At 38.8% G+C, this 27,243-nt stretch overlaps 1 protein-coding gene and 1 long non-coding RNA gene across 9 annotated transcripts in view; one reads left to right on the forward strand and one right to left on the reverse strand.

The window, feature by feature from the left end:
* The window catches only part of LOC139994522 (uncharacterized), a 342,661-nt gene that overhangs the window by 261,442 nt on the left and 53,976 nt on the right, over positions 1-27,243 (reverse strand). The window lies entirely within an intron of this gene.
* Positions 1-27,243, forward strand: part of LOC139994516 (zwei Ig domain protein zig-8) — a 235,678-nt gene that overhangs the window by 166,159 nt on the left and 42,276 nt on the right. For 5 of the 8 annotated variants that reach the window (XM_072017255.1, XM_072017260.1, XM_072017259.1 and 2 more), the window contains one exon: positions 26,077-26,238. The exons of the other annotated variants lie outside the window; for them this stretch is intronic. In XM_072017255.1, the coding sequence (XP_071873356.1) occupies positions 26,160-26,238 (79 nt within the window). In that variant the 5' untranslated portion in view covers positions 26,077-26,159. The remainder of the gene's footprint in view (positions 1-26,076; positions 26,239-27,243) is intronic. 8 annotated transcript variants of the gene reach the window in all.

A 27,243-nucleotide genomic window follows, 5' to 3' on the forward strand; every position in this document is an offset into this window, starting at 1 on the left:
TGGCTTCCCGGTCCATCCTAACGGTTAATTTCATCGAAACGGCCGAGCAAACCACCGAAAAGCACCGCGATATGAAATTTATTCCTGTGTTTATTCCACAATTTCATACAACTCGTATCGGCTCGTTACGCCGGCTTTTCTCGACAAGGAATAATTGTAACACGGTACGTTATCGTCGGTGCCGCGGAACAACGTCTATCGCGTATTTATTGTACATCGACTTCGATTCGCGACATCTTTTCTTACGAGTCGCACCGAAGAAAGATTCGAACGTAGTACGGTTAAATACGACATTTCATATTCGTCGATGTATATAAATTTTTAACGGTACTCGCCGGTACCGTACCGTTGTAAGTACGTATTTTATTCAATCGCGATAAAGAGGAAGATAGTTGCCGGTGAACCGTAAAGGGAGGGACAAAAGAAGTAACCGAAGCGTGCAATATAAACATGTTTAAGATTAGACTAGTTTTACCGCGCCATTCGAACCGACGACCAATTCCACGTATTTATGAGATCGCCATTTTCACGGATATACTAATCCTAGTTTATAACGCGTTTTGCCATTTCATTTTGCTCGCCAAATCTTCTTAGTCGTCGCGCGCTCGACCTTAACCGATCCACGAAACTTCGTTTCGTTTCCTCCGAAGCGATATGCCGTTCGTACACTTTCAGATTTTCCGGTTAATGTATCGATCAGCGTTAGAACGTCGTCGCTTAAATATCTACGTACTTGATATTTAAACTTGAGATCAACCATCGACGTAATTGATAAACTCTAGTTTTATTTTTCAACGTCCAAGTGAAGAAAACACGAAGAAATATTCCGTTTTATGGAAGCTGGTATGTAAAATACGCGTGATTTACTCTCATCTCTATGCTCGTTGTAGCGCATCTATCGAATTACCGAAATCACGTGTCGCCAATTATCGTAGGAAATTGTATCCGAAGACGCTGGGAACTTGGGCCGTTTGACGTCGGAACCGCGAAGAAACGACAAAGGCAGTTCCACTTAAACGCAACGATTATCCCCAGAAGCGGGGATAAGCGAGAGTATCACGGCAATTGTCGATCACGTACGACGAATCAATTCGTTTCCGTATTCCCGTTTGCGTCTTATTTTCCGTCGCGGCCCGGAAATCGCAACGAGCAGAGCCCGCCGACATTTACACCGACGCGATATCGATTTCGCGTTTCATAAAGGCGCCCGTCTCGGCGATTGTACCGCGGCGGAAACTTAACAGAGACGGGTGAAAGAGCACGAACCAAGGTAGCCGAAGCGAGGCAAAGGGATTGGCTGAAGCGTATAGAGTGACACGATGGCTGATATAAAAAAAGGAGTAAAGGGGGGATGGAAGGGAGCAAGGGTGGCGCGTATGGAGCGGGGTAAATAGCAACGAGAGGCCAGCAAGCCTCGCAGCCAGCAAAGAAGAGACGTAGGGGAGGCTTATATCTATAGACAGGATGATGTATCGACTTGTAACCACACCGAGCGTTCGCGAGGGGGTAGTTATGTAATATTTATGGGCGTCGTTCCATGTATTATTCTGTTTGCAGTGTTGTTCTTTTTTGTATATTACGGAGAGCGAAGTGAGAGAAACGCTGGATAGATGTTTCAAACTGAATATTTTAATTGAATACTGGATTTTCCGCATATTTATGGACACGTATCTTTGTAATATTTATGGATCCAGTATTCCGCCTGCGGTGATTTTTCTTTCTATATGAAGAGTAGATGGAAAGAACGCGATAAGCGAGCTGCGGATTTTTACGCAAACTTATATTTTTAAGAATATCGTTAACGACGCGAGGACGAGAAACTGGTTTTACCTACCGAGTATCTCAGCAAGCGCTATACTTTGTATATTTTATATATTTTGTCGTATTTGACGCATTTGGAATTTGGAAATTTTCTAGAAATGGACAAAAATCTTAAAAACTTAAAAATTTTCGAGATATTGTTCGTCGTGATGCACCGATATTTTTTGAGTCGCAGAATCAAACCATTAACATCGTTTAGACGAACGGCGAAAAGTATCGAAATAATAAAGGAGAAAATATGCGATAAACGCGTGCGAATAAATACGAAAAATACGTTGGAACGGAGAGAAGGCAAACAAATGCATAAACAAAGAACAGGGAAAATAGAAGCGTACAATTGTATACGTCCCGTGGCAGGTAAAATACAGAACACGAAATACACGAAGCTACGTGGCGATATTCGCAGCAGCGAAACGCAGAAAAAGGGAAAATAAAGAATACAAAAGGATACCAGACACAATCCCAGATAAAAACACTTACCTATACGTTCTAACCGAAAAAGAATCGGACTTGTACGCGGAAATAAAAAAATCGGAAAATAGGAACTGACGTGCAAAAAGAAAAGAGAAGAGTAACGAAAAAAGTTTCGATAAAAGAGAATTTTTTAAAAACAGGGAACAAAGTCGCGAACGTAAGAAGAACGTAGTCCGACTATATCGTGTATCGTAAGTATCGAAGTAAGAAATATATGAACAGATATTAAGAAAACAAGAGTCAAACTGTGCGTTGCCCTTTGATTTTGTAATCAACGAATCAGAAAATAATAATGAAAAGAAATCCAATACGGCAAAGGTGTAAATACCATAGGATTCATCGCTGTCAGAAACAAAGCGGTAATCGTCGTAACGTAATGGCTGAGATCGAAACGTATCGATTTTCCCTTAGTGAAATATAGTTTACGTATGGCGTGTGCTGCGATGCTGCCACTATTTTAGAACCGTATGTACGAACGAACGAAAATGGAAGGAAAGAGAATGGAAAGAAAGATGCAACGGCGAAGAATCGAAAGATGTGAAAATTATGGAAGAAAGCAGAAACGTAAGAAGATGGACTGCGCGTAGGGTGGGTGTAGAGCAGAGCTAATTAGAGTTCGTACGCTTTCAGCTCTCGCAAGCTGCCGGATCGAGTGTACTTACTCCGCGAAAGGGGCTAGTTTCACTGGGATCGTGTGACTGGCTTTCGCATCCTCTCGTGCCCCTCTACACTCTGTCGCGTTTGTTCGCACCTTCGAGACTCCATCGTCTCGATTTCTTATACAGAAAAGCAGCCGAAGCTTCGACAACGGATGCCTAACCAGTAACCGTACCCTTTTCTTACCGACGGATCATTTACCGCTTGAAATCGAGACAATTTTTTCAACTTTCCTTCCAATAAAAGAGCGTGCAAACACCGCTAAGAGGGTCGTTAAGCGTCGAGGCTTATCGTTCGACTCATCGAGCTTCTCTCGCGAGTATGGCTACGTTAGCGACCTATTGACCGCCAACCTATCGACGAATATTGCGGCCTCGACGTTCGCTCGAGATTACTTTTACGATTATGGAGGTTCCACCGGCTAGGCGGCTGAATAGTCCATTACAAATGATTAAGCTCGAAATTTGTGGCCAGGTCGCTCCATATTCCAGCATGACGGCTAATAGTTTATACGGCGAGCAAAATTTTCAGACTTTTACGGTTCGACGAGTGCGATTCAAAGCGGATGGATTTCATTTTACGGGATTTTGAGAAAAATCGTTTGATAAACGTTAACCGGTGTCGATAGAAGGCGCGAAGGTGTCGGTATAATTCGAATAACGCGTGAAAAATAGAAAAGAATTAATCGCAGGAATTGCGATAGGAGGCAATTTACGATATGCAGAGGCTCACAGTGCGGTGGAAAATTTTGGTGTACATAGATACATACATACATACATGTATCGCGCGTGTTACAAAATAAAACATTTTGAAATTTTATCGACATTGTAACGAAACGGTAAGCATGGCACTGAACATCGAGGTTTGTCAACGCGATCGTTTAAATACTTGTATGATCTGTACAAAGTACAAAGTACTTGGCGATAAATATCTTGTAGCTTCCTCTTTCAAAACTTTATCAGCTAAGGAAATTTTGAAATATTTTCTATAACGCGCGCGATACGTTCGCAAAGAGTTTCGACAGGTGTTGGAATATTTTCATCGGTTGCCGTACCTGTTAATTCCAACGATTGGATTTTTTTCCGACACACTCTTCGTTACACTCTCTCTTTTTACGGTAATTGATTTCAACAGAGGCAAGGAAATACCACCGACACGCGTGAATAAATCGATTTCGCCTGAAACCAATTCAAGTGGATTTGAAATATACCACCAGTGCGCGCGTAATAACGTTGAAATTTTCAAACTAACAAATATTGGTGCAAACGCTTGTTCCGTTGTTTCGTTATTGGGGCATCGTTCTTTGTACGTCTCGAATAAAGCATGGAAATTTTCACGACTAATTTTCAATACAACCGTACCGATCGAAAATGTTTTAATTCGATCGGCCTGTTTCGGCAAACTCCAATGGTCGATCACAAATTAAAAATATCGGAACTAAAAGTTGGTCTGCGCGTTCAACGAACTAAAGTTGTGCTTCATCGTACGATATCGTGATTTTAATTATCGAGGAAACGAACTGATTTTGTTCGTTTTACAAACGTTTTTGTTGGAAACACGCTGCTATCCTTTTTGACACGAAAATATACGAAATTCTAATAAAAATCGATATTTCGTTTTACACCTGTCGCATCTGCAAAGTAGATATTTGTACAAGGACGGTTCGTTTCGTCGAATACGAACGAGATAATAGTTCGTCGTGCTCTTTCTCAAAATATAACGGCGACGAAAGGAAACGTTATAGAAGCTCTTGGATCTTTAATTGTCATTTCTTTTCCTAAGATTCTTTGAGTCAACTGCATTCGTGTCGCGTACCTCTTCGATTATCTTTCACTCGGTCGTTTCGCAATTCTTTGTCGCGACCAGCGAACGAGACTTAATAAAACACAGGGTCCGTATGTTTCTCTTGCGAACTACGGCTTTTCTTTTCGCAGAAGATTTCGGGCTTTCGGGATCTCTGGATCTCTCGAACTTCCGTCCCTCTTATCGAACTTGTTTCACCTTTTTTATTTCACGGCAGTTCTTTTTATTGCCTCTTTAACTACACTTTTTTAAGTACTTATCCTCTTTCGAACTTTACACGTGGATGTTAATCATTCGATAAGCTTGGGAGAAATTATACGAACCTTTGCAGTAAAATATGTATCTGTTTCTCGTATCTGCGAACACAACGATATCGAATTCGAAATCTCTTTTCAACTTTTTCATACTGTTATTCCTCTTCTTTTTTTTTCCCCCCCGTTTAAGATCCTCGTTTCCATCGGAGCAGCGACGTTGGTCCAAGTTTCTAATATTGCTTTCGAATATCGTAACTTTTCTTCTTTACGGATGTGATTGGAAATATGCGTGTAAAACAGTACGAAAGTTGGCTTGAAATATAGCCTCCTGTAAATCCGTATATTCTATGTATGTTCTATATTATATAGTAAAAACACGGGTTTTTACTCGTAAGACGACGATAAAATCAACGAAGGTGATATTTTTCGCTATCTTCGTAGGAACTCGATGCATTGGAAGAACTAAACGTTCGATAAAAATCTAAATATATTTCCAGGGATGTAAGAAATTATATCTTTCTAAATTCCCGCCCTTTCACGACTTTCATAATTCAAACAATTATTCACCCATGACCCTCGTGAAATTTAAAGACTCGCCCTTATAATTTTATTTATGAACCCCGAGGACCCTCTTACGCTGATACACCCGTCAGCGGTTCTGCTGGTTTCTTCGCTTCTGACTTTGTAGTTGAAAGTCTTTGCGCCCGCTTACTCTCCCTCGAAACAACCCCGACAACCCGTAATTTTCACGAACAGGTGTCGACCGCATTAAGGAGTCACGATGCCGAGGTTACGAACCATTAAATTGACGGTTTATTTTACCAAACAAAGGGGTCGGTTTCCCCCTGATTTCGAAGCTTCTGATTCTCAGTTATTTCTCTGGCTGGTATACGAGCGTGATTTACAGCATTTCGCTCCTTAACGTTCGACACGATCTCGCTTATTTCCGCGATTTTCACCTTTCCTTTGCTTTCCATCGCCGCGAGACAGCTACGATGATAATGGAAAATCACGTTTTCCTCGAGTTTTTGACTTTAACGCGATATTGCGACTAAGAAGCAGAAATATTTCGATAGAAAATAGTTAAAACTGAAAACATGCCGTTAGATAAAATTTCTTATTTTTTCAGATTCCACGATTTTATAGAAGTAACGATCGAACGCATTCCGAAATCACGCCCGAAATATGATTTTCGTGCGAGCCCGTATATTTTCTACCGGCTCTCTTTTTACGCGAGAGCTTTATCACAGCGAAATAGAACGAATCCTAGAAATTGAACGTGGGTAAACTATCCCTTTTGAACGCGTTCCATACTCGTACTCGTTCGTCGCGTTACGTTCGACGAATACGATTTCGAAAATGTCACCAAGTACGTGACAATTTTTATGCAAATACGCGTTCGTCCGTTGACAAATATATAGCGACCTCGGTTTTTCGAACTAACGTTTTTTTTTTTTCCCGCCATTCGCGGTTTTATACCCGGCCATCGGGCTAGCTCGGTTTTACAAGGTTCGTTTTTATTTTACGACGAGTAAAACGAGAGAACCTTCTACAAGTTATTAGTATGCGCGATAAAAACATCCGCCATGTCAAAGATTTATTACCATATTCAAAAATATGCTCGATGGCAAATGGAAAGGATCGCTTGCTTCTCATTACTTTTTAATGTACACGTACTGATAAACGTACTAATAAAATGACGAGGAAGGCAGGATTTCTAGGAAAATTTCTAAATCGCTTAATATTTAGAAAAAGGAGGAAGACAGAAAATCGTAAAATTGTAAAATCGTTTAAAGACGCAAGAAGAAAGATATTTATCGAACTATTACAGATCGATAAACATGAAACAACGAACAAGTTGAACGGAACAATTTTGACTCGGGTATAACGTAAGTTTCAAGGAATACGTTAAAACGAATCATCAACTACCACGCTATGTCTGAAAAGGCAAAATACCTATTAATAACAAGTTTCGTACACGAAACAAAGAGCGCACGTTCCTCGCCACGTTCCATACCATTGGAAAGAAATTTACGGCGCATAGTAAATTCCAAAGAGTACACTCGCCACGTACCAAGGAACTTGGAACTTGGACGTGTCTTAAGGATTCCATCGACATACGAGTAGAAAATGTTCCATTGTTAACCCAGAGGCCAAAATCCTTTGAAAGAAAGAATACAGGAGAGAAGAAAGGATCTAAAGTCTTTTATAGTTCGTTCTGCGCAACACGTGCAAACTGTAGACCAAAGTTAATAAAATAGTATATACATAGTACGTACATAGTATATCGAGCGATTAGCGAACAATCCTATAAAAACAGTAGCGATCCTCGTCGTCTGCTTACGGATACTAATTAATTAGTATATAAACGAAATAGATAATAAATGCAGTGGTGTAAAAATACTTTTCTCGTAACAGTATCATTTCGCTACATCCTGTTGGATAAAAGTCCGAGAGGAAAAATGAATTATCAATAAGAAAATGCGAAAACGCGAATAAATATAGGTAGAATATATGAATCGTAGTTGAAGCGAGAATAGATCTAACCATTTTCTATGGCGCATTACGCGAACGCGTTGATCGGTGAACAGGAGAATACTAATTGTAGCTTTTCAAGCATTCGCGTCATTATCGTGGTTCGGTCGTGGTTCACGCGTTTCCACGTCTACTTTGGAACGCTTTGAGGTTCGTCGGATCGGCTATTTAAAATCCAGCTATGCGGTCTCGATAACCGGTCCTTGCCCAACGGGCGTAATTACAGCGGATCGTTCGAGTTTATTATGCTCCTTTGAGGATCGTAACGAGCATCCCGCAGCTAACCGTACAACGCTTCTAATCGAGATCTGTCTTCGTTTCGGACGTTTCTTCGATTCCGTGATGCAACCTCGTTCAACGCGTCGCGTCATATATCATCCATTCTAGTTCTCCTTTCTTCTCTCTCCTTTCTTCTCTCTCCTTCTTCCTTTCTTTCGTCGAAGCGCTCCTCATTTTTATGCGTACAACGAGCTGTAGTTTTCGTCGAACGTAACAGATACCGATCAAAGCTCGTTGATTCGATCGATCGCTAAACACGAACATATCGATTCCATATGCGAAGACCACAGGCAAAGATCGTCACGAGTCACCGTTGCTATTTCTTATAGAAAAGTAGTTTTAAGACTCGCTAAATTGAAAAACATCGTTTGTATTTGCTTTTAAAATCCCTTTCAAAAAATTTATAAGTATGAAAATATCGGAGCTACTGAAATATCGTTTGCCTTAAACGCGTTATAGAAATTTTATGTTTTACCCAGGCAGCTGCAACAGATCGACGCTACAGAGAGATTGACATTACACCATAACGTTTAATTTTTGCCAAATGTTATATCGTATTACGCACTTATTTCCCCGACGATGTTATCTAAGCGATTAACATCGTCGAACATTTTTCGATCCATGAAATTTATCTTATTTCGATCATTCTGCAAAAATTTAGTAATTTAGAGTCAGTGTAAAATTCGTAAAAGGTCGTCGACTAATCAGCTATTTTTGGAAAATTTAAAATTCTGCTCTTTAATCCTAAAGTGAGGTCAAAACGAGAAGGCGAAGAAAAATGTGTTTATCAAGTTTTATACCTGTGATCTTCGTGTACTATACGAATATATCTGTCGTCGCATAAATGTCGCTTTTCGACAAATCATTGCGAATTTACATTCGGCAGTCGTTTTTGTTTGTATATTCCCACTGCAGTCTATTATTTCCTTATTGACGATTACGATAAAATTAATTTCAGTATTTCAAAATACTACAACAATTTATCGTAGATAAATGTGCCAAAGTGTAGAAATGTTCGACGGTACGATACTTCGTTAACGTAACGAATCATTATCATCGTAAATAAAGTTTTGGTAGCGGATGCAGTTGCTTGAAATAAATCTGTCAATTTTACTCGCTTCTACGTACCTACATAATCTGTACACGATGGAATTTTCGTGTACATAACGATACATACAGTGTTATGCAAATTTATAAATCCGGTAATCTCCGAAAATTATAATAGATGCAAATTTTATTATGCAACGGAGAATGTATGCTAAACAATATGGTAAATAAAGAAGTACGTTGAAAAAATAAAATTATTCGCAAGGAAACGCGAACGAAAGAAAGAAAGAAAGAAAAAAGTGAGGCAGAAATTAAACAGCAGATAATTCTTTGTTTTAACGAATATCGTGCTACGCGAAGACTTTAACGAAAAGAAAGAGGAATAAGAATAAAATTTAATAAAAACGAAGAGAAACAATTACGAAGCGATTTATGGAATGGAAGAACGGATGTCGCGTGCGATTTAGCTACACAGAGAACGACCCGTGCTCGTGTAACAAAAGTACAAAGTTATACAGAATATTTCCGAAGAAAGGAGAAAGAAATATAAATGAATGTAAAATGCGTTACGAATATAACGAATTCCTATCAAAGAATTTTCTAATAATTAAAAGATATGAAAATTTATATTTGTCTGTATCGAAATTTTTAATATTCGCATATTTTTCGTGTACCGTATTTGTAAAATTAATTCCAACGTTGATAAACAATTTCGACGAAATAAAAGGATTAAAAATAAATTTGGTATTCGGTAAAATATTGCTAGAATTCGATATTTCAATACCAACAATTCCATAGCATTTTACGTGTAACGCGACAAGATAGAAAGAAATGAAAATTATTTCCAAGTGGCTTTGAATGACGTTTAATTAAAGTTCAAAAAGTACACGCAAAAATGCACATACAAAAAACTCACAAAGACAAGGTAATTAAGTATAACATTTCGTGTCTATCGTAAGCACATCGCTGGAAGCGACCTTTAAATCTTTTACACAGTTGCTTTTAAACGGTGCAATGTAGGTACGAATACTCGACGTCAGGAGCATCGAGTTAAACCGGATTTACGATATACAAGATCGTTTCGCCGTCTTCGAGAATGTTGCGCGTACTCGGGACGAGTAGTTACTTATTTGCGAGGAAAATCCTGTTGAATTCTAGCGTTGAGTAAGCGTAAGTTGAATTTTCCAACTCTCCAAACTAGCACTTAGTTCCGAATTAGCCGGCGGATAATATTTTGCAAGGTGTCCGAATAATTTCAGTTTGGACATTCGAAGCGTTATTTCTACATTGTTCGATTTGGATAATCGATAATAACATATTCGTATTACGTGCAAGATATTTCTCCTATAATCCGATGTTCAGATTTCCCGTATCGTCTAACCGTTAAACTTTATCGATCGATATAATCGTGACAATCGTGTCTCGTTACACTGCCAATGAAATTTCAAAATCATTCGTAGTACTTGTATTCGCAAGGAAGAGTCACTGTAAACGCTCTCGTGAAATTTATACCGTCGCTGATGATGATACCTATAACGTGATGCGCAACTTGATGTTGAAACAAACACCGTATCCATTCCCATAAACAGTCACAAGGTGGAATGCAACAGTTGTTCCAAGATATTTGAATAACCTATCCCATCCATCTTACAAATGGTTATATAAGTTGCGTGTAGAGTCGAAACCGAGCATCGCGAATCTCACGTAAGTTTTATTTCTTGTTGCCCGAAATTGTGGTTTGTCAGTTTCGCTGTTCCCCGTCAGGAAATAAGATGAAACAAAGAAAACCGGCCGGTTCTTTTTAACGAGGTTGACTTCCGATCGATGCTCGAAGAAACTTGCAGCTTCCTGTTGCTTCAACTTTTCCCCAATAGAGAGAAGTTTAGCCTCGATACGGAAGGAAGGAAGCTTGCTCCGTTCTGGCTCGTTCGAACGAACCGACGCGATCGAAGGATGTGTAATTTACTACTGTCATGCTTGCCGTACTCACCAGAAGATTAAACTACGAAAGAGCGACGTGCGGCTTAATCGTAATAATTTCAATTACTTGGACAGCCAGGCGAAAGACGCGAATTTTCTTCTTTTTTATTATCAACTGGAAGGAAAATTATCAACTGGAAGACGCATTTTAAAATTTCTCTCTCGTGTTTCGAACAAGTTGAAAACTGTGTTAATTCGTTCGATTCGTTCGATTCCGACAAAGGACGATTGTTTTGCGAAAAAAACTTTCTTCTTCTTCATCTTCTTCAGGTTTCCTCCTTTTTTGTTTTTTTTCTATTTATTCTTACGGAAAAATTGCTCGTCACGAAGCGTTCACTTAATATAGGTAGATGCGCATCCCTGCAGTTTTATGCCATGCAGTTCGCATGCATATACGGCGCTCCGTATGAAATGCATCTCTGGAAAATGAGAAATTCCTAGTGGCTGAAGAGGGGAAAAGGGAAAAGGGAAAAAATATGGGACTAAACTGAATTTTCTAGTAAACGATTTCATTGATTCCTAATAATTCGAGAAAAATCGAACGGCGAAACGTACGCGTTTAAAATGGCAAGTGCGTGGTCTCTCGTTCGATGTTCCAAATTGTTCGTGGTTGCTCTCCATTTAAATTGGATGAAAATGAAAATCAACGAGATGACGCACTCAGGATGACGTTGTGAGGAACGTTAGAAAATTCATTGCAATAATTTCAATAATTACCAGTGGGAAACTATTCGAGTAAAAGTTACTCGAGCGTTGGAGAACGAAACACTCATGACGGAGGAAAAAGACATGGGCGGAGAAGAGAGGCGGTTTAATTTCGTAAAGATACCTCAGCCGTTTGCGGTTTCTTGTTTCGGGATGAATACCGAGGGAACGCGAACTCCGTTGACGATATTTAAATGCTAAGCAGCCCCGCGAACTACCGTTTCACCGACTTCTGACCTCTCCACTAGGACAGCATAACCTCGGAATACGTTTAAAACCACCTGCTCTCCTCTTCTTCTTGCTCCGCCGTTCCTTGTCTCGTCGTTACTCTAAGTCTTATCTGTTAAACATCGGCCTTTGAAATTCCAATTTGAACGAAATGACTGAAAAAAGAATTCGTGCCGGTTCTCCTGACTGTAAACTGTGTCCTGGCTGATTATAGAAAGATCGTGGAAAGAGGAGAATCTGACACTTGGAACCTGGTTCCTCCCCACACTGCCACACTATCGACGCTTAATTTGTAGTTTACACGTGTGTAAATCATTCTAGACGAAATATTACGATAAAAATAAATGTGTAAATAAATCTGTACGAGAATCGAGGACTCTTAAAAATTTCATATTATGGATATTTGCCTATAAACTTGCAGATAATTTAAATAAGTCTCTTGACCCAAACGTAGATGAAGCGAAGTTCCATGTTTTCCCGCGCAACGGTACTCGAAACCTTAATTAATTAATTAATTAAATCTTCTAATTAAAATAACTTCTTAACCACGGTGCGTCTTAACTTCTCAGAATGAATTATGTACGATATTAAACGCCAGTTTAAGAATACGCGACTAATAAACTAAATTCGTCGTTAGTTTCGTCGAATTCACATAGTTTCAGAAAACAAATTATTTTAGAATTGACTCTAGTAATTACGTACGAATATCGTGTATTCTTATCTGAACAACGATCGAACCACATGCTGCGTAATTGCAGTAAATTATAACGTTTTATTCCATTTCGAAATATTTAAGTAAAAATTTGTTGATTAATTTTCAGACAAAAATATGTATATAGAATCTTAAGGAAAAGTTATCTTTTTCGGAAAATAATTTTTTATGCGTTGGTCTTCGAAAATAGTTTCTATCCTTTAACCAAGTATCGCGTTTTTGACGTCCAATTTTCTGCATCAACGAAAGCATCCGAACAAGCCGTAAAAGCCATGATCGATACTTTACAACGCGGTCCCTCTTTCTCGACAAAAATCGATCGATGATCTTTATGTTTGAAGAGAAGCATGGTCTTGGAGTAAATATTATAAAAAAAAAAGACATTTTTTCGTTTATAGTAAATTTTTCTAATTCCTCTGGTAATGTTTTTGAAATAAACGTCCTTTTAATTTCAGTAAAAGTCTGACCCGTAGAAAAGTATCTCGTGGAAGGAAGAAAATCTGCTCCGTTGCTAAGATATCGAGAATCAAATTAAATGTAACTTTTCATGCGAAATCTAATTACACATCGCGGAAGTATTACGCGCAAGTAACTGTACCGTGGAAAAAGAATGATAATTCATTTATAACAAAGGTAATTCAAGAACATCCACGTCGAAGGAAATTACACGGAAATCCGAAGAAGAGATAGTTTGATAAACCTGTTTAAATAAAAAAATATGCAAAAGATGAAAATCGAATTTTTCAAAGCATAACGAATACCATCTTTTTCGAAGCAAACGTATAGGATTTTATGCATTTCGATCAAGTAAACTTTATGGGGTGATAAGAGAAACATAAGACGTTATGTTTTTCAGAGCAGTATTCGCCCAAATTCAAGCCTATGAAAATGCCAATAATATCGTTGAAAGGGTAGCTGAAAGGCAGAGAAATAGCGGTATTCATTTTATCCTGGCTATTACTTTCCGAAATGTCTTCTCGCGAAAAGGGGAGGCAGGATCGCAGGAAAAGATTAAGGGGTCCTTTGCTATATCGAAACGATGAGCTACAGAAAAATTTCCCGCGTGTAACGAGCTATAAATAAGAGACGATCGATATCGTGCTTGCTAATCTGCGAAACTCGCCAAGTTATAAATTTCTAGAAACAAATTACGAATGAACAGAAGTTATATATGTGTAATCTGTCGAAGCAGTCGGTTCCTACTGCTTTCCGGTTGCTTCTATTTACATTTGCATTTCCTTCAATTTACGTCTAGCAGTTCTTATCGTTTATATATGTATGTATCCTGTTTTATATAAAATTATAATTATGAATATTCAATTCTAGTCAGAATAATTCCGGAAATTCTGCCGTTGCCATTAAAGATGCAACGAAATGCTAAACGTTGCGAAACGTATCTCTCTGCTTCTTGTTTCGATATTACGCATCGTTTATTTATTAACCAAGTTGTATATCGCTATGAAAAGGACAGGCAGAATTTATTCACGTTAGGTACGATCAACGTTCCAAAATTACGTTACTGGAATTACCATTGCAATCGTTTAACGAACAATCGCTGGTCGTACTCTAATTTTCCATTTTAGTTCCTCGACGCAGAAAATAACTCGAACGTATCTTTTAATTATTTAACGCGCCATCCACCGTAATGGCCATCGCGCTACGTTACGCTTGCACAAGAAGCATCGAAGCCGCTCGCAGGAACATCGATTAGAAGAAAATTGAATAGAACGAAATTGGGACAAAAGCAACAAACACCGACGAAACGCGAGTACGGTCGGATAACTCGCGCGCAAATCAAAACCACCGCTGTCTCTGCATTCTTTCCGTTTATAAATCAACCACGATGATCGATAAAGCTCGTAAAGAAAGCGCTATAGCCGCGTGTCTGGTGGACACATTGCGACCAATTAATTTCGATTATCCTTTCAACGATGGCTTTATGCGACTGGAACAACGCACCGAGCTAATCGTACTCTTCGATTTCCGGCCTTGCCAGGCGTATATCATTCGCTAGGTAGAAATTAAACGCGACTTTGTTACCACCGAGTGGAAAAGAGATAAATAGCGAGCGGAATCTTCAGCGTTTCCATTTTAAAGAAACTTTTCACTCGGTCGGCAATTCGACGCGTAAATTGGTTCTTTTTAAGCGGTGACTGGTCCGCTGGCAGCGTGCTGTCTCCTAATACGTTTTAACGCGCGGCATTCGATATAGCAGCGCGACGCGACCGACCGCGATATAGCAGAGGCCACGGCAAAACGATCAACCGGTCGGTTTCAGGTCGTAATCTCGTCCGAGCCGTAACAGTTCCGTCTAGGAGAAAAAAACGTAACGTTTATCGCGTTCCGTTTTGCGATCCACCGATATCGTCGCGAGAAAACCGACCGGAGAAACTGCTCGTGCGGTGTACTTCCGCCGCATCCATGGACCATCGTAGATAAATTGCTCGCATTTTTTTCCAAGTGGAATTTCATGCTTTTGAGAAAGAGAGTGAAGTAGGTAAGACTGGGTGGGAAGTATCACGATGTAGATACCTACGCATATACGTACAGCCACATATCTGATTTTCTATGGGGCCCCTTTATCAGGATTCATCTGTATTTCCAATTCTAGCTTATTACTTTCAGAACTATATTATTATTTGATTATGTATTTATGCGTATGTAGTTATGTTTCTAAGGGATGAGTTTAACGAGCTAATTTTTCTCTGTATCTCTAGTTTTGGCTTGTTAACTGCATATACATATACGTATGTAGATTTCATAATAGATTTTGTATAATTTCTAAGCTGGCCGTATATCCTACAAATCGAAAAGCTCTGAAATTTCGAAGAACCTATTTAATTGAAACAGTGCCTCGTGGCTAATTCTCAGAATGGCTTGCATTAACAACCAGCAAAAGTAAATGTAAATAGGGGAAGGGGGGGACAAGAAATAGTCGACAAGACCTTTCTCACATTTATTCCGGTAGTTGTATCAATAGGAAACCCGTTTCGCGTGTAAATCATGGTATTAGTGAAAGTGATTGGATCGTAATAGCAAGTGGTTTACGAATTCGCATTCAACGAAACTCTTTATTAATTCGAGACGCATTCTCGATCATTTTGCAACGCTCGTTTACGGTAATAGGATTAATTGCATTTTCATATCTCCAGACTATATTGAAATCCATGGAAATATACGTTGAACTCATATATATATATATATTTAGCAAAGGTATTAAGTAAGATAAAAGAACTTAAATACAATAGAAACTTTCATTTGTATAATGAATAAGTTCTACGATGAAAATTCGATGAAATACATTGAAATTTCTTCCGCTATATATTAAATTTGATACTCGGATTAAGGAATAAAACGGCTTCCTGCATATTCTATGAAGTGTAAAAGTAGAAATAAAGAGACACGTCGTGCTTAATAATCTCAAATTTAAGAGAAAGACGTGAAAAACGGCGATACGGTCGAGATAGCACCGGTAGGCGAATTAGAATCGAGGATTTACGAGAATCGGAGGAGCTATTGAGCCGCGTATAATGGACGGAATGGCTCGAATTCAAGATGTTCGTATGCGGAACGCGATAACCTAAATTTAACAGAGAAGTAGAGATCAGCAACGTTTATGTATCCGTCGAGTGTCGTAAGACCTCTCTGTATGTCAGAATCGAATCGAATCTAAAATCGCGTTGCTGCTACCGCCGCGTGAACTTGAAGCGATTCCGTGGAATTGGCCGAGATTAAAAGTCTATTCGGAGTTCAATCGATGGAAAATAGCTCGAAGCGATGCTTTAGTGGCCTCTCGTACGTTCTATGTTAGTATCGCTAATTTCGTTTTCCCTGCACAGTGCAAATTACGCCTTCCTAATATTCGCATAAAATTACTGTTTCATCGCTATGGTTTTCCTATTATCATCGATACGTTTAGTTTCATCTTTCTTTTTTAATCTCCGTATCTCGAGTCCGTCGTTAGTCGAAGAAATATTTAACGCTTTAATCGCTTTAAATCTTACGATATACAGAGATTATTGTACGATCTACTGCAATTATCGTAGTTACGATCGTTTCAACACGGAGCTATTATATTATTTTGTTGCATTTTTGGCAATAATTTATTCAATCTATCGGAGTAATTTACTCGCAGCACCGTTCTAACGAACTGCTTTGGAAAATCGAATTTTCCACATAATTCGGTAAATCGTTAATAATCTTGTTAACATATACGGAAATTTGTACCCCAGCTTTCGAGGATAATTACCTTCGTATTACCTACGCATTTTATACTTGATTGAAACAGCCTCAAATTAGGCATAGCAGAGATATACTAACTTATTACGTTACCTCGTTAATGCGTTAAAAATTATCTTAACGTACTTCTCATTTCGCAAAATATCGTTCATTTCTATTTTTTTTTTTTTTTTTTCAAAATTATTTCAAAAATATTTAAGCAACTTCGTGCACTTGCTGATATATTTCAGATCTTGATATTGATAGAAAAACTGCCTCTTTACAGGTTAGCCTTCTTTTACCAATTAGTATCACGAGAGGTACTTTATAATTTGTCAAACAAATATCGTAGAACATTTATCATAAAATTCAACGGAGAAAGCAATTTAACTTCTACCATATACCTATATAGTAATAGGTTTATGAAACTAAATGTTATTAAAATTATGATAGGACTACGATGAGATCGAAAATGCAACAAGATTACAGACGTAAAAAATATTGGAAAAAGTTATCGAGCAACGTTAATTACGTTACTCTCGAAATATGAATCATCGCGCAGAGATTAGACAGGGGCAACCTAATTATAGAGAACGATGGAGTAGGCGTTTTAAGAAAGGCTATTAATCATCGAGGAATTCTTTTGACTCGTCTGCCTTTGGCCGAACACAAAAATCCGTTAGAAAGCGTAAAACTCCCACTGACATAATGGTGTTACTTTGAATTGCGTGATCTCATCCACTCTCGTGCATACCTTGCGGATTAAATCGATCGATGGTTAAAATAACGAATAGCCTATCTATATCGCCGATTAAACATTCTTGGCAAAGTATGTATCACGAAACGATCAAGAGTTAACTCCATATTTGCAGATGCTAAAACCGCCAAATGAAATACGTTTCCTTTCTTCTCTGAAAAATGTTCTGTATTATCAATTACGTGCGCGATTAATTTTGAAGTGGAGCGATTAACAGATCTTTTAAATTAATAATAAGTTACAAATTTTCTTGACAAAAGGCAATGCTGCGATTTTCTTGCTCGCGCGCGTATCCAGATCACTAACAAATAGCTCCGTAACATAACTCTAATAAAATATCGACGTTGATATTAACAAGCTACGCAATAGCGTTTTATCCTTTACATTATCCTTTTTACCAAAAGGCACTCGTTTCGGTGAGATTGGCGAATCGCTCGAATCTCGCAGAGAAATCTTGGGAGACGGAAAAACAACTCGAGAAGGAAAAATCGTGGCGGAAGAACCTCTTCTAATCTACCTTTAAATCACGCACTTATGTTCGAGAAGGATACTATTCGGTACCCAAAGCACACGTACAAAAAGGACAAAAAGAAAAAAAAGTTTGATGCCAGTTAACTAAAATTCTTGATCACGTTCTAGGACAAAGACGATAGATTTTGCTACATATACGTATGTTTATATATTCTGTATCCCATAAAGTCGAAAAGTCGCGTGTTTCTCTTCGATCTTTCGAAATTTAAATCCTCTATATTTCATTCCGAATTAGTAGCCGGAACTTGTCTATAAATCGATAGAAGATATCGTCGTCATTCATAAATCATGGGCCCTCTTGAACACACTTGAGATCGTGTAATCGACGAAAGCAAGCATGTATCGTTATTGAACTGGACGGCTGGATACAAGTTTATCTCAAACGCGATCTACTCGATTTCGAATCGACAATACTTTATTTTTCATCGTGCCATCGTTTAAAGCTGTCATAAATTATCCGCTGCTATAGATAAATGATCTATCTTGTATAAGCTAGCTAGCTTATATCATACTTTGGAGAAACATTAATTTCGCGAGAACGTAAATGTCAATATCTAAAATTATCCTATCATTCTGTTCGTTTTGGTAATTTTATCGTATTATGTATGTAATACATGAGAACAAATTGATCTTTATTATACGATTATTAAAATTCTTGTATTTCTTTTTTATCACTTACATCGTTCGATCTATCTTGTACGGTCGATAATTTATGCGTTGTACGTCTCGTAATTCACCGAAAGTGGATACATACGTGACTCTGTTCGTAGCGTTATCGATGAAAAATCGTTATATCGTGGCTCGAATTCGTCTCCGACATAAAATATCACGAGATTTTGATTAGGCAGAAAGTTAACTCAAAGTCAACGAATATCCCCCGAATATTATTCTTTTCTTTAAGTAGGAAAATTGAATATCGCGTGCGTATATACAAAGCAATTATTACGACGATTCTCCGATCGAACCCCTCTTCCTCAAACCGTTATCTTTCATCGAACCAAACGGAAAAGAAACTGTGGGCGAATCCGACCGTAAACCAGTCCCCGTCGTTTCCATCGCAATAGAAGTAACCCTGTAGCATCGGTATTAAACTTATCCAAGTTCATCCCCTGCCGTAAGGCCTCTGCCTCGCCCAGTTAGGGTTAAAAAGTTCCATGCAGCTTTATCTTTTCGAGCCGTGAGCGTTCCCTCTCTTGCTCTACGAGCTTCTGTTTTGCCTCCGTTCTTCCTCCTTCTTTGCTTCATTTTTCTTCGCCTCTCCACAGTTCCTGCAATCTTCCAACGTTCTTCCCTCTTTTTTCACCGGCAGATACTTACTTCTTGGCCAACTTTCTTCCCTTCGCCATTTTCCTGGTGCTTAACCGCACCGACGTTGGCGATTTAACCGATCCCATCGGAGAACCGGTTACTGTACGACGAATCGGCCAACGTTTAATTAAGGTTACGACGAAATTGCAGCATCAATTTCAAGCCAAAATTTTGTTCTTCTGCTTTTATTCATCTCGTAGTCGTAGTTAAGTAGATAGTTGCCGAATGATCGTACGTGGCTATAGGATTATTCGCTACTTGGAGCGATCGGGTTTCGTAGATGAAGTAATCCTGCTTGGTAACGCTATGTACCTATACGGTTATATTCGAAAGATTATCGTGCGCGTCGCTCGTTTGTCCAGTCGGTGGTTAACTCCACGAAACGAAAAATAGAGAAAATCGATGAAATTATATAAGATAAGCGTCGATCAAGGTGGAAATAGAACAATTCGACGATTTCAGAAAGTAAAGTTAACCACTTTGACCCGTAAAAAACCGATCACGCGTAAAACGAGAATACGATATAAACGTTACACCGATTTAGTTCATAAATCGAAAAATAGAGAAAAATAATTTTAATTTATCGTTTCCTTGTAAAACGAAAGAAACTTTTGTGAAAAATTAATACTTGCGATAGATAGTAGAGATAATACGAAGTACATCGTCCGTCTCTTGAAAATTGAACATTAATTTTATCTATGCAACGAAGTTGAGAAATTCTTGGCAATTTCTCTAAGTTTTGAAAGACTTGCCTGCACGATACGCGCTTTATGCGCGAGTACGTAGACGATTAAAAGCAAACGAAATCGTCGAACAGAATAATTGATTAATCAGAGACCTAAATAATAAGGAAGATTAACAAATAAGGAAACATCCGTTGATTAAAAGTGGTTTCACCTAGGTTAATTTCGTTTGTAAGTGCAAAGTTTTACCATAAAGCAAAGTACGTTACTAACTAACGAGCTCGTGCTATATTTCGTACCATCTTCGGTAACTTAACTTCTCTCGACCGTAATCTTTTGAATATCAAAGTTAGATCACCGACGAACTAATATTCCTGCCTTCAAAAACTACTTCGTTCGAGAGATTAAATAAAAGAGCTTACTAAAAGGGCCGTTTAATAAATGACAATACAAATTCCGAAGAAAAGGACAAAAATTCCTTCGTTTCTTCGTTTTCGAAAAATTTGTAACATCGACGCGTTGAGAAGATCGATAATTCGAAATTAAATGGTAAATTTCAATTTTCTAATACATCGTTTCAAATTTTCGTGTGACAACTTTTTGTTATATTACAACCTTTCTCTTTTATTTACGAAAATGCATTTTTCTTCGGCGTTCTATTTATCTCCATGCGTGTCAAACAGGGTTTCTTTATCGCGTAAAGCGACATAAGCTAGACGCGGTGAATATTCGCTGGATGTTTATTTTAAAGGTACGCGTCAATCTGTCAGGTTCGTTTAAACTTGCTTACCGAGTTTATACTCTCCCTTCCAGATAGTTGTGTAATTATTTCACAAAGTTGATAACACGTCGATGCATGCAGTTTCGGTCGGTGCGCCAAACTGTTGAATTAACCGGACCTGCTCTGTATGGCTGTTAATCATTAGTAAAATATGGGACAGTATGGTGAAAAGAAAGAAAGCAGAATAATTAAGGGAATGGTTTGTTAACGATAATGGACAAGCTGGAACGTAACGGTAGGAGGAGATCAAATTATTTTGTTTGTACGAAGTTTGAAATCAGTGGAAATCAGTCGTAAGTGAATTAAATTGGTATATTGGGAATTGGGTTTGGTTTGGTTAAAATTTACTGAAGGCAAAGAGAACAAAGAGAAAAGTTCTTCGCTTGCTCCGGTATAACTTTTTAGTCGAATCCGTATAGTCGAGCTAAACGAATCAGTCGCATCAAATTTCATACGTATCGGGAATAAATTCTATTTATGTAGAATTTTCAGCGAAACGTAGACAACGTTTCGTGACATTGTTCGACAGCAAAAGGAAAGAGGAACGAACAATTAACGCATTCGTTCGAATATTCCGAAGCTGGTGAAAACGGCGCTTTTCAACTCTGACTTTCTATACGTTCTCCGCTAAAAGACAGTCGTGAATAATGACCATACAACTTTCAAACAAAAACAGAACTTAGTTAAATACGTTATACAATTAATCGTTGCGACATTTGTGCCGTACCAAAGACGAAACAATAGAAAAACGTAAATACTTAACCTGGCCGATAAAAGAGGAATAAAAAACTAGCGAGTTAATAAAAACATCTCGAAATAGTACGTTGAACATCCAATAGGAAAAAGAAAAAAGAAGAAAACGGGGACGAACGTTACGATGGAAAGTAAAACTGACCGAAACGAAACAAACTGGAATATTAAAAAAATTTGTCGAACAAAAGTGGGATATGCGATCATCGAACGAGACGAGATCGATGCGAATTTTCCGACTGAAGAGAACTCATAGTTAATTGAACGATGAAATCCGGCTAAATAATTAGCGGTTCACGCACGTGTATAGAAGTTAAACGATGTTAAAGCGGACAAATTGGATCGGAGATTAGCGATCGAAACGCGAAAACGATGAACGTGGAAATCGTGCTTTCGAAAATGAAACGCGAGCGAGGGAGGAAATGGAAGGCAAGAAAATCGAACGGAGTTGATTTCGAAATCCGAGTCGAAACGAAATTTACAATATCGATACGGTTCTCGTTAACCGGCCGTCGTTCGAGTAATTTTGATTTCTCGCAACGATTCTAGCTGGCCCTTTTGCCGCTGTTCCATCGCTAAACGAGACTTTAATAAAGGCAGACTTTTACTCGTGTGTGCGGTGAATACTGTCGTTTCGCGCGCGATCCCTATTAGTTTCGATCGACGATTCGACAGGTTATAACGTTTCTGAAAGGTGAATATGGCGGACTGATTTTTAGATAGTTGAAAACCAATGGAAACTTGAAAAGCCAACTCTGGTTGCAGTGGAAAAGTTCGTAAGGAGAATACAATTTAAATTCACCTTCGAATCGCGATGAATCGAACTTGAAAAAGTAAATCGTTTGTCTCTCGACGACCGAATACTGATCATAAAATGAAATTAAAAGATCGATAAAAATTGCAGTTGATCGGTTTGATTTCTGAGTTTCAATCTGGAATCTCGAATTGTAATTACCGCATTCGCGCTATTCTATCGTATTAATTATCAGCCTCGAACGCACGAGGAGAAACACTTGCAAGGCTGTTGATCCGTTTTGTCAGCGAAACGCGGAGAATTCGTTTCCTTTATAGTCGCGTATAGTCAGCGATTGCAGCGTCTTAAACGAGAACTCGTGTACCTTTATCCCCGTGATATTCATGCTTATGGCAACGCATCGCTTATACGTTATCCAGCCCTCGCGTTTAAACGGCAACGTTCCCTCGATTTTCGCAGACCTTCGAGGTTAATTTATCAAAGAGTCGATACACGGTTTCTGTTCATCCTCCAACCGATTTTAAGACAGTTTGCAGCCCGTGATATTAGAAATGTTGAATTAGAATTCCGAACGCGCGCTTCTCCCTCGAGGAAAGTCCTACGAAACCATGAAAAACTGCCGAACTTGATAGGGCGGAAGTAGCTGCTGGAAAGAGGACAAAATTAACGATATATGTGGCTAGATAGATAGGTGTGTGTAGAATAATATACGAAGCATGGTTCGAGTGTGTGAGCGTTCTTGGCAGGGATCAGGGCTAGAAGTCGTCGAGTAGTTGAGAAAGAAAGACAGGTTAATTCTACGGACAAATAAATTTCGACGATACGTTGGTTCCGGACTTCGCATCGTCTCCACGTGAAACAAAAATATCTTTCCCGGGAATTAATAGAGCCTCGCGGTAGTATATTGTCACGAGAACGTTTTAAATCGAACGTATCTCTGACCAAGAGTCGAACCTTTCAATCTATGAAATATTCGAAATAACAATCAATAATAGAACGGTTTCACGCTTATGGTTAGTCCGAACTCTAAATTTTCATTAACATCGAAAAAGACATTTAAATACGATTATGTTGATTCTTCGTTCGTACAAGGGATAAAATTATGTAAATTTCCAACGAAATTTAAATTCCCACGCGATTAAAGTAAAATTTCCACAATCGTCTAGGTAAGCAGCAAACGTTTAAATTACTTAATCGTCGTATTACATAGAAATCGTAGGATCATAGAAATTTCGAAACACGACGCGATCAAACGTTTGAACGAACAACCTATGCTTTGTAAATATTAACTTAAAACAAAAGCATTAAAGGATATATTTATACGTTTACACACTTTTATTACTGTTCCACGTTCAAACCTCCCGAAAGAATTTTCTTCTATGTATCTACTTGGCGCTACAACATTATATAGCATACATTTTCAAATTCCGAGTAAAAGTAAAACTTTAGCTTATATGTTTTATATTACATATAAAAAATGTAACGCTATATTAAATGTTAGATATCGCGGGAGCTCGAGCGAATTTTCATCCGACTTTTTCCGACTAAGCCTGGAAATATGGAGCAATAGCGGGTAATAACCCGACTACTTGGGGCGGCCCGAAAGCATCGGACTACCAACTCTGTAGGGAGCGGTAGCACAGCTGAAATTTATCTAGCTAGATACATATTATTCGTCTGTTCATAAGTATTAGGACAATTTCTGATTTTATATAAAACGTGACAGTCGACTTTTTATTCGTGCAAAATAACAGTTGCAAGAGAAACTATATTTCGATAACAAACAAGAATCACAAGCATTGGTTCTCGCAATTTTCAAACCTGAATTTCAGAATTCAAAAGATTTCGTGCCACGCTCGGAAAAGTTTTGCTAAAATCTCGATCGAACGAATAAAAAAGACAAACGCGACTTCCAGAATGCGTTAAAGCGATGGTCGAAAAGCGCAAAAGAGAAGAAATTGTACTGTATTATCTTGTTTTTACAAAGTATATGTAATGCCTACGAACGTGAGTGAATACGTGTGGATGAATTTCACACTGGCGCATTAAAGAATAATATAGTTACTTTGACGCAATTTCCCGTTGCCAAATAAAATCTAACAAACTCTGGTTGATTGCGTTCGATTTTCGACGACATCTTCTTCACGGCGTCGTACGAGCGAAGTCTGGCTGAAAACTCGGCTGAAAATTCGATTAGGATATCCGAATCGAACGTCAAAGTTAAATGTCTCCATGCTCGGAGGTAGAAAGCGTCTCTATCGCGTGGCCGATAAAAGAAATCCGTGTTCGGTAGGTGACGTGAAAGGAACAACGCTGAAAGCCTAGGTTCCCAGCGACGGCGTGCAAATAAAATCGCACGCGAACCTTCCGAGTCAACGCTGTAAATACGTGTTAACCGAACCGCAACTTTTATTCAAATATCGTAGTATATAGCCATAGCTAGGCAAGAAGCTCGTTCGTGACTGGAATCTTTCGTTTCGAACCGATGCCATGCCGATCAAACCGATGGAACCTTGGCAAACCTTGTCGCGAAGAATCGAAGGCCCGGCAGATGAGAGAAACGACGCGAAAAACGACGGTACACGTACAGTTGCTCGCAGCCGAAGGCTACGTAACACCACGTTCACCATTTAGGATTGATTTCGCTAGCAGTGGTTGTGCGATCCGTGGATTTTTTGTTTCGTCCTCGTGGACATTGCCCACTCAGCGATTGTCGATCGCGAGAAGAGATATTTTTTACATTTTCTCCAGATCTTTTCTAGAACCACGAACGGAAACGTAATTTGGGGAATCGCTGTCGTAGATTAGCGATAAAAAGCAAAACGTTTCATCGGAGGATAGAAGGATATGTGTTTAAAATGAAAATTGTAGGAAGGATAAATTCAAGATGATGCTTATTTATACACGTGGATCACGTTTACACGTAACGGGTAAATTAATTTGGACGAACTCTGAGTAAATTTGATCAAGAACGTCGACTGTACACGTGTACCGTTGTTCGGATAGATCAAAGGTAATTACGCGTTAAACGCGTTAAAGTTCTTAAAACAACTGATCACCGGGTATCCCGAAAGTTCGTCGCGTTCTCTTTGGTTTACGAGATTACGATGGAAAACGACGAACTAGAACAGAGAGCGCCACGTCGATTCTTTGTTTCTTTCAACGAATTCCCCGTCCAACGGTGCTTAATTATACTTTAATTAAAATCCGCGCACGCTGCCCGTGGGAAAGTTTCAGAAGTTAATCCCCGCGGAGTCCGCGATACTTTCATATTAGCAGGCCAACCGGCCGTTCCGCGCCCGCTAAAATAAAACCAGTTAATTACGTTATGGCCATGGCATCGAAGCTCTCCTCTCCTATACTCTTCTCTCTCGTTTCAACCATTCGAACATCGTCTGCTCGCCATTTCGTTTTGGGAAACCCTGAAATGTTATCGATCCGATGAAAAACTACCTCCGCCGAAATTAAACACAGCAAAGAATCTTCTTCAAAAATTACACAACTCGTGCAATCATCGTACATACGTAACGTATTTTAACGTATTTTTCTATTATCGCGTTAAAAAAACTAGCAACGATACGAAAAGCAAGCAAGTATTTCTCGAGCTTCCATGGAATTTGATTTTAACAGACAGGATGATCGAACTACGCGACCTATTACACGTTTCACCGAATCTGCTCGCAAAGTTAATCGATGTGTGCGAACAGAAAGGCTTCGAATGCGGCTTGGAGATAAGTCGAAGCCCCGTTGATGCATGGATGCAGCTGAAACTATCGTGATATCCGGTCGTGTGTTTCAGATGACAGGAATGTCGAGGCAGCGGTACGCGAACCGCAGCAGCGGGAACAGATAAGGAAGGGAGGAGCCACGCATCGGGCAATCATGTGTAGTGTCATGTGGCTCCTTCGGCTCCTAACGACTTGCTGTCTCGTTTACCTATCGGCGTCCGACTCTCATACAGGTACGTGGCTACGAATTTTTCATCGCGACATCGTTTTTCCAAATATCCCATCGGTCGAATTATAAAACTAAAGCATCAAGGACCGACCTTGATTTAGGCGAACCAGGCAGATGGTCGTCTAAACTTCGATCTTTCGTTAATTTCGGTAATTGGCCTTGCGTTTATCGTTAGCGTTTGTCGTTCAACGATTAAGAACCGTACAACGATATTAAAAATTCATCCGACGATCGAATCGAAATATCGTCTTGTCTATTATATTTCGTAATATTATTCGTGCATATACAAGTTCTTGAATTTCACGAAAATTTATTATTCTATTTTATTATTACCGTAACAAACTTCGTTAAAGACAGCCCGGTAACGAGCTGATATTAATATACGCTTTATGATCGTCATTTATGTTCGTGCATATTACGTTCATTAGACATTGTACGTGTATGTTTGAAACGTGACGAGCTAGTTAATCAATCGGAAACCTATATCGGCTGATAATAATCTGCGAGTATCGAGGCGAGTAAACGAAACAAATACATACATGAATAAAAATCAATTACTCTACCAAAGTTGACGGCCGGCCGAATTAAGAATAACGGAAACGAATAAATTAATAAAAATCCAATTTCGAGCCTAATAAAATAATTTGTCGTTAAACAGAAAACACTTATACACGGAAGAACGAGATAAAAATTCAATTCAGTTGGCTGACTAAATATTACGATCACAGCACTGTGCTCCGAATATTTCATATTCTTATATTTATTTTGCGCCTTTAAATTTTCAATAAATGGCATGAACAGCCGCGGTCTGCTTATCATCTGTCGTCGACGATCTCTTCGTCACGCGTTATTCCCATAATTTTTAATATATTTGTTTGACACGTGACACCATTATACATTACATAAAATCATCGAAATAGATGACAGAGGGTTTCGATAGAAGTGTAATCATTGGACAATCGAGGAGATCAAACATCCTCCACCGGGTTCACGTTCCCTTTGACGTTCG

The sequence above is a fragment of the Bombus fervidus genome, chromosome 14 (genome assembly GCF_041682495.2).
Source record: "Bombus fervidus isolate BK054 chromosome 14, iyBomFerv1, whole genome shotgun sequence".
Lineage (NCBI taxonomy): Eukaryota > Metazoa > Arthropoda > Insecta > Hymenoptera > Apidae > Bombus > Bombus fervidus.